The sequence below is a fragment of the Myotis davidii genome, unplaced genomic scaffold (genome assembly GCF_000327345.1).
Source record: "Myotis davidii unplaced genomic scaffold, ASM32734v1 scaffold73, whole genome shotgun sequence".
Lineage (NCBI taxonomy): Eukaryota > Metazoa > Chordata > Mammalia > Chiroptera > Vespertilionidae > Myotis > Myotis davidii.
The window spans coordinates 6,912,003-6,920,642 of record NW_006286675.1 but is presented as its reverse complement, the minus strand read 5'-3'; the positions used below and the strand labels follow the sequence as shown (position 1 = coordinate 6,920,642).

Sequence of the window (8,640 nt, the reverse complement as noted above, 5' to 3'; positions counted from 1 at the left end):
TAATCAATAAGAAACAACATTAAGACTTCTTAGGGCTTGGAAGTTTCTTTAACTCTCAAAGCCAAATTGGTAAGAATCAGTATCTAATAAATGAGACTATTTCAGTGGTTTGCTGGTTAATGTCAGTCAAAAATTCTCAGTCATACCATAGGTAGTGATTCCTATAAAGTTATCAGATTCATTCTAGACTGATTCAAAGATCTTTTCTTTAAATATGGTTCTACAGATTGAATTTCCCCTTTGTCTTTCTTGTGCAAATATACCTTTAATGCATCAGTTTTTAGGTTGATTTCTCCAAACTGGAGTTAAAACTTAAATACTTGAAAAGTAATCCAAGTACAGAATACTTTTTTTTTTTTAATTATTTTTATTGTTGAAAGTATTGACAATGGGGGTGAGCACATGAGTGAGGAGGTGGCGGGGGCAATGGGGCGATAAGGACACATATGTAATAACTTAATCAATAAAGAAAAAAAGAAAGTATTACATATGTCCCCTCTTTTTTCCCCATTGACCTCCCCCCTCCCATCACACGCCTCCTCAGGCCTTCACCACACTACTGTCTGTGTCCATGAGTTATGCATGTAAGTTATTTTAGATTTTCAGGATAGTCACCCTAATCTTTTACAGCCGTCTCAACCCCATATAAATCAACCTTATTTGTGTAGGTATGGTTTCCTTTTTTGAAGCTTTTCAAAGCACTTGCCTAATTTTCAAATAAATAGCCAATATGTTATTAGGGGACAGACACTTTAAGTATATTTCAGTAAATTATAATTACAATATGGAAAATGGCATAAATAGGTTTGGGAACAAACCCAACAGACCTGCTAAGCAAAAAAGCTGAACCAGTGGAACAGAAGGATACAGGCTTAATAGATAGTTGCCTAGCAACCACAAGCATTCAGCATCCCATGAGCATCATCATTTAGTATGTTTTACAGAGGAAATGGGGACTCAGTCAATCCATCAAATCTGTTAGGTAAAGAAAGAGAGCTTCTGCTATAAATTCTGAAATGATAAAACAAACACCAAACATAGGCTACTTTTAAGAGAATGTAGAGTGCCAAATAGAGTGTTTTTTGAAGAATAGAGTAATAAGAAAAATTTTTTGTTTCATAATTTCTTTGAATGACCTAGTCAGAAGACTATATATGTCCAAATATATTAATAAGACAAAAGAAACAAAGTGCATTTTCTTTTTAGGCATCCAGATAATTTTTATGGCTGAAGATCAATAGGCTATATACTTGCCCTTCCAGACAGCTTTTTTTATGCTAAGCATACTTCAAGGGATTTAGAAGTTATAGTTTATGTTGAATACTATATATATATATGTCCTCACATACATTGCAGCATTCTTTCTTTTTTTTAAATATATTTTATTGATTTTTTACAGAGAGGAAGTGAGAGGGATAGAGAATTAGAACATCGATGAGAGAGAAACATTCATCAGCTGCCTCCTGCACACCCCCACTGGGGATGTGCCCACAACCAAGGTACATGCCCTTGACCGGAGTCGAACCCGGGACCTTTCAGTCTGCAGGCCGACACTCTGTCCACTGAGCCAAACCGGTTAGGGCCATAGCAGCATTCTTAAAATAGTTGTCACAATGTGCCAATTATGTTTACATTTCAATTTTATTTTTTAAAAAATAATTTTTTTAAAATATATTTTATTGATTTTTTACAGAGGGGAAGGGAGAGAGATAGAGAGTTAGAAACATCGATGAGAGAGAAACATTGATCAGCTGCCTCCTGCACATCTCCCACTAAGGATGTGCCTGCAACCAAGGTACATGCCCTTGACCGGAATCGAACCTGGGACCTTTCAGTCCGCAGGCCGACGCTCTATCCACTGAGCCAAACCGGTTTTGGCCATTTCAATTTTATTGAAACAAAATGTAAGGTGAGTCATTCTCCATGAATAAATTAGCTATTTTTTTTTCTCACTTAAAGTATTTTCTAATCCAAGCCAGCATTGTAAAGTCTTTTTTGGTTTTAGAATTTAAGAATCAGATGAGAGCTTTGGACCCTTCCCTCCAAAAAAAAATGCACATACAAACTAGACACAAACTTTGCATGTAATTTCAGGGAGTTCGTAGACCCAAGGTCTATTCACAGTTCTCATGAACCTGTGTTCTATCCTGTGATCTTATAAGCATAAAATTGTGTAGAATGATTAGTTGCTCTAGGTATGAAATAGACACATTAGAAGTTACATTGTTTTCAGGCCTTAAGAAATTTAACATGTTGGAATGACATTGGAGGAGTGAGCTCTATTATATGAAGCTTACCAAAGGCTGTAGTTTTAAGCATCCACGCTTGCTGCTTTAACTATTTTGATGGATTTTTCCAAAATGTATTACATGCTTTCCTGCCTTCTAAAAAAGAGTTCATTGAACGTAAGTTAACATTTTCTGGATGACTTGGGTCTGTCATTGATAATATTAATTATTACATAATGCTCTGATTTAGTGATGTTTTCAGGGCTGTTATGAGTGTGTGCAGCTGTTTACTCCCCAGCTAACTGCCTTGGACTGCTGTTGCTTTTTGTGTTCCTGTGTTTGCTTAATACAATTTTTCTCTATTCTCTTTATGTTTAGGCTGTCACTTCATTTCTCGTGCTGTCAGTGAAACATAACGTAACATCTCACTTCCACCTCCATCACCCACCTCCATTTTTTACTGCTAATATACTAGAAGTGAGGATACAGGTTCTGTGTTTGTTAAAATTATGCATAAGATTAAAAGTCTTTGATGAAAGACTTCAGGAATTTTTTCTAAAATAAAATACATGGGGTTTGGATTCTCTGGTTGTTGAGCAAATGTTTTGTTTACTTCCTGTTTCCTTGCTACTTTCTGGATAGCCACAGCTGCTAGTTAAGTCTCTTGCTGCACTTCCTACATGACTTTGGTGTCTGAAAGAGTGCCTCCCAAATTTCCTATCACATAGTTCTGAATCATTGAGTCTCACTCTATCCTCTTACTGGAAACTAGTATTCTGAATTTTTCTGCCACTTAGAATCAAACAATATAGTCTTTTCCCAAATTATTGGGAAAGGAATTAATAGAATTTTCTCATTATTAAGGGTATTTCTCAAATAAGTTATTAAAAATATGGTGCCTGCTTAGAGAATTACTAATAAGCAATAGTAAGCAGCAGAACTTCAATACAACTAAAGTAATGTGTGGCAAGTGAATATTATGGGTCACTCAATCAGTTATCAGTCATGCTTACATTGACAATTTTTTATGGGCCTGTCTGCTTGGATTATGGTTTTATATTGCTGCATTGTGATGCAGCCATCTACACCTGAAGTGCTCCTGGTTGTGTGCTGGGACCAAGGGAGTTACTGGTATTCCAGCCTCTTCCTCTCTCTAACCCAGCCTCTCCTTTTGCATTCTCCTTATGTCGCTTCACCAGACTACTCTTGCAATTCTTTAACTTGTACTCTTTTACATTCATGCTTTTGCGGATGCTCTACCTAGAAATCCCCTTCTTTCCTTCTTCACCTGTGTAATTTGTTGTCCTTTAAGCCTCAAATCCAGTGTTAGCTCTTTACAGAAATTATTTATAAGCCTCCAGCCACCTCAGTTGAGCTCTTCCTTTACTGTTTCTTTAAGGCTTTAGTGATAACTTTTGTGACATAGGTGGTTCTTACTTTTCTCTCTCTCTTCCCCTAGTCTTTAAAATTCTTAGTGGTTAGGGGCCATGTTTTACTACCTTTATTAATACATTAGTAAATGTTTTTAATAAATGGTGTTTTTCAAAGAAGGCCATATCTTCTGGATATGTTGTCATCTGAATTATTTTAAGAACCACCACTCTAGGCTTCTAAACTGTTCACCAAGCATACTAATTATAGATTATTAACAAATTAACCTCTGAAATTTTATCCTGTGTTCTCCAAATTTGATTAGATATTGTCTACTTTTGGGAGACCTGGCATATTCTGATACATATAGCCTACAGAACTTCCATATGATGGCAAATGTTCTAGCTCATATAGCTTGTGGGCAATGTAAAAGAAATTTCCATGAAGCTTTAAACAGAAATCTTAATACATTTGGGTTGGCTTGATTTTCACCTGCTTTTTTTTTTTTAATCTTCACACCATTCTAGACTTGGAGAACACAGTAAAACATACCAAAACCCTTGCCCTTGTGGATCTTGCCGTTTAGTAGTAATAGACAGTCCATACAAAAAAGTATGTACCTGTGCACCAAAAGGTTGCCAGTTCAATTCCCAGTCAGGGCAGGTATGGAAGGCACCCAATCTCTCTCTCTCCTTCTCTCAGCATGTCTTTGGATGAGGATGTAAAAAGAAAGTATGTCATATTGGGTGATTATAAATGAGATGGGAAAAAGAAGAAGGGGAATATAAATGATGGGCTTATTGAGTAGAGTTGCGATATTAAAAATTTTTTAAATGTCACTAAGAAAGTGACATTTCAGCAAAGACCTAAAGGTGATGAAGGAATGTGCCATGTGGATATTTGGGGTAGTAATAATGCATACATAACTAATGGCAGCCAGTACAAACACCCTGAAACAGAAGCTTGCCTAGAGTATTCAAGAAACATGAGAAAGCTCTTGCAGCTAAGGAAAAAGAAAAGAGCAAGGAGTAATCATAGAAACTGATGTCAAAAGATCATGAAGAAGTTAGACTTTATAGGGCTTATGGACCTTTGGAAGTCTTTTACTCTAAGATGGAAAGGCATTGGAGAGTTTTAAGCAGAGGAATAACATTTTAATGGGATTAATCACTCATGCCATGTGGAATGCTGTGAGAAGAATAGAATGCAGGGGTCAAGGAGACCAATTAAGAGGCTGTTGCAGTAACTCAGAGAGCAAGGAGGCCAGTTGGTAACAATGGAGGTGGTAAAAATGGATCACGTTCCAGGTCTGTTTTGAAGATAGTACTCACAGGATTTGCTAAAGGATCAGATATCAAGAGTGAGAGAAAAAGGCAGGATCCTCCCACTCTACGCTGCCCAGCACACTATTTCTTCTATAACATACTTCTCTTTTCTGGATTCATTATTTATTTTGCAGGAATTATTTCAGGTAGGCTTTATGACTGATAAATTGTCTGAGTCCTTGCATATTTTTTAAAGAGTGTTCATTTACCCTTACTCTTAAATGATAGTTAGACTGAAAGTAACATTATATTTCCTCAGAACTTTTAAGATATTACTCCGAGGAGTCCTAGCTGGTGGCTCAGTGGATATAGTGTCATCCTGGGGACTAAAGGATCCCAGGTTCAATTCCAGTCAAGGGCACATCCCCAAGTTGCTGCCTTGATCCCCAGTAGGGGGTGTGCAGGAGGCAGCCAATCACTGATTCTCTCTCACCATTGATGTTTCTATCTCTCTCACTTTCTCTCTGAAATCAATAAAAATACATATATATTTTTTTAAAGGTAATACTCCATGGTTTGCTAGTTTCCGTTGTTGCTGATGAGAATTTTTGTCAGTCCTTTAATTCTCAGTCTTGATTCTTCTTCCTAAAAACTTAAGACTTCCTTTAGCTTTCAAGCTTTGATATTTTACAGTCACCTGTATAGGTATTGCCTTTTTGCTTCTATGTGCTCAGTACTTGTTGGATCCTTTTTGTCTGAAGATTTCTCCTTTTATCTCTTGGACATTTTCATTGGTAATTTTCTCCTGAACACTATTTCTCTTCTGTTTCTGAAATTCTTTTCTTTCTTTTTTTAAATATATTTCATTAATTTTTTTATGAGAGGAAGGGAGAGGGATAGAGAGTTAGAAACATCAATGAGAGAGAAACATTGATCAGCTGCCTCCTGCACACCCCTAGTGGGGATGTGCCCGCAACCAAAGTACATGCCCTTGACCTGAATCAAACCTGGGACCCTTCAGGGCCCAGGCCAACTAGGGCTGTTTATGGAATTCTTATTAGACAGCTGTTGAAACTTCTAAATCCATCACTGCGGCTCTTAACGTTTTTACTTAACAGTTTCTCTTTTTTGTACATATTTTTTAGAAAGTCCTCAGTAAAGTCTTCTGTGTTAATAATTTACTTTGCCGTTCATTCTATTTACTGTGAATTAACTCTGATGACATGACAGTATATGTGCCTGGGAGCAGTGTGCTTTCTCTATGTATGCCAAATTATAATTTGTCCAGAAATTAACAAAGATAGCAATCCTAGGTTATGTGCATGCTTTGTATATTCAACAAATCTAAAAATAGAAATTTCCTGCAAAATTTGTAAATTCTCTGTAACCTCTGTGGTGCCCCCTATAGTGTAGATTGGCACCCACAGACATATCTTCTGCCCCATAATTTGTCACACAGTTTCCTCAGATTTCCTCTTTGTTGTGTTATGTGTGTCTCCTTTAGAGTTTGGTGATTTCCTCATCTCTTTGGTGATTGTGAGTTGTGTGTGTGATTTGCTCATATTTGTTTATCTTTTTTGCGATTTTTTTGCGATTTGCTCATATTTGTGTTTTACAGTTTGATGACTGCTCGAGTGTTCCGTGGCTTATGGCCCTTGATTGAGGGAGGGGCAAGGGTGCTAGTGCTTGTTTTCTGGTGTGGATGCTCTTCTTCCCTCCTGAGGGCCAGCAGCTACCTGTGACATGGCACTGCTCTACAGCCCAGTATGCATCCTTGCTGCTTTAGCCCAGGATATATGCCTCTGTTGACTGATGCTTAGCACAAGCTGGGGTGGGTGGGAGGAGGAGAGATGAAGACCTAAGCCCAGCTGTTCCACATGCAGCTCACCGACTAATCATGCTGATGTGTCTTAGTGTGTCCATTCACTCTGGCTTAAGCTGTCTTCTAACCAGTCCTACTTGTGCAGATGTCTTCTACGCTACATGTAGCTCCGCCTGTGGCTTTCTCGAGTTTACTCCCTCCCAATTTCCCCTGCCGTAAATTTGACCTTGTCTGCTTTCAGGAGACCACTGTTAGTCTTTTCTTATTATCCTATGCATTTACAATTTATATTTGTTAAAGTTAAATGTCATTTCCTTAGAAAAGTTTCCCCTAACCACCCAATTTAAAATAACTTCCCAATTACTTTCTATAACATCACCTCAGGTAATTTTCATTATAGCATTCATCTCCACCTAATATATATTTGTCTGTGTCAGTCTTTCCAGACCTAAACATCAACTTCATTAGGGGCCTATTATGTTCTGCTTACTGCTTAGTCCCAAGTGAAATACAGTGATCTCATTGGTCTGGTATATAGTACACATTCAATACAATAGTTGAATTAAGTGATTTTATGTGTTTTTTAAATTATATATCACATCTGCTTGAATTACACAAATTTTAGATTTTATGATAGGAACCAGACTTAGCAAATAGTCTATGTTAACCTTTCTGTTTAAGACAGAAAGCCTTTATTAAACAAATAACTGTCTTTGACCAAAAAGCTGTACATTACATGGACTAATGTAAAATGTAAAGGTCTTAACCTCCAGCACTTTAATCTACATGTCATTAAAAGAAAGTTTGGGGAAAGAAAACAAAGCTTTGACTTTCTAAGAACAACATTACAAAATGACCAGAAAAAGTCATAATCCTACTTGTTTATAGTTCCTGTGATTATATGAGATCAAGTCTGTTCTCACGTAAATTGTAAGTTGAAGTGCATCATATTCTTCATGCCATGTTATTATGGAGCTTCTATTTTTTATTGATTTTTTTAGAGGAAGAGAGAAACATCGATGTGAGAGCAAAACATCTATTGGCTGGCTCCTAATCGTGCCACCTCTCTTCCCGCTCCCCAGGATTGAGCCTATAATGTAACCCAGGCTTGTGCCCTGACTGGGAATCAAACCCATAACCTTTCGCTACACAGGATGATGCCGACTCAACTGAGCTACCCCAGCCAGGACTGGAGCTTTTTTAGCAAACTCAAATTTCCAAGTTCTTAAATTGAGTTAAAGATTCACTGTACCAAATAAAATTTTTACTTTTGTTCCCTTATCTCTTAGAGTAAATTTGGTAGCTCTAGTCAGCTGACCAGCCAACATGTAATAGTAATGAACAATTTTTAAATGAAAAGTCATTATTTTGAGGGTTACCCCTTAATTATATTGGAAAACCAGAAAAATTTACCTAGATACAGATTCACAGCTCATGTAATAACTCCATGAATGAAAATTAAGCAAGTTTCAAATAGGCCTCTGTCACTAAGTTTTTTTTTTTAGGTCTCCATTTAATATTACAAACTATTATAACATTTTACCAAATTATATTGAATGTTAAGAAAAGATTTATGAGAATTTGTTCTAATCAACTGAAAAATGCTTTTTGAGTATCATCTCACAGTAAAATAAAAATAATGCTAGATATATAAAAAATAATTATAACATTTTTATTTTCTACATAGAGATCAAATTTATTTCGACATTTTTCCTTGAAAATGTTTTAATTTTATACTGAAAAAAAGTAAAGAGGAAATCACTTTATAGAAAACAGTCAAAAGTTATCTGTTTCATAAAATAAAGAATATTTATATATGTGCAGTTTGGAAATCTGTAGTTACTTATACTCCTACCATCAAGAAGATGAACTGAAACCTTACAGAATTAGCCTCTTAGCATTATAATTCTCAGGAAGCTATTTTAATTTTGTTGTACTTCTTTTTTTTAGGGAA

General features: G+C 36.4%; 1 protein-coding gene across 2 annotated transcripts in view; it reads left to right on the top strand.

Moving 5' to 3' along the window:
• The window catches only part of RASA2 (RAS p21 protein activator 2), a 135,764-nt gene that overhangs the window by 119,496 nt on the left and 7,628 nt on the right, over positions 1-8,640 (top strand). The window contains exon 21 of one of the 2 annotated variants that reach the window (XM_015560415.1): positions 4,715-4,720. The exons of the other annotated variant lie outside the window; for it this stretch is intronic. Within the exon in view, the coding sequence (XP_015415901.1) occupies positions 4,715-4,720 (6 nt within the window). The remainder of the gene's footprint in view (positions 1-4,714; positions 4,721-8,640) is intronic. 2 annotated transcript variants of the gene reach the window in all.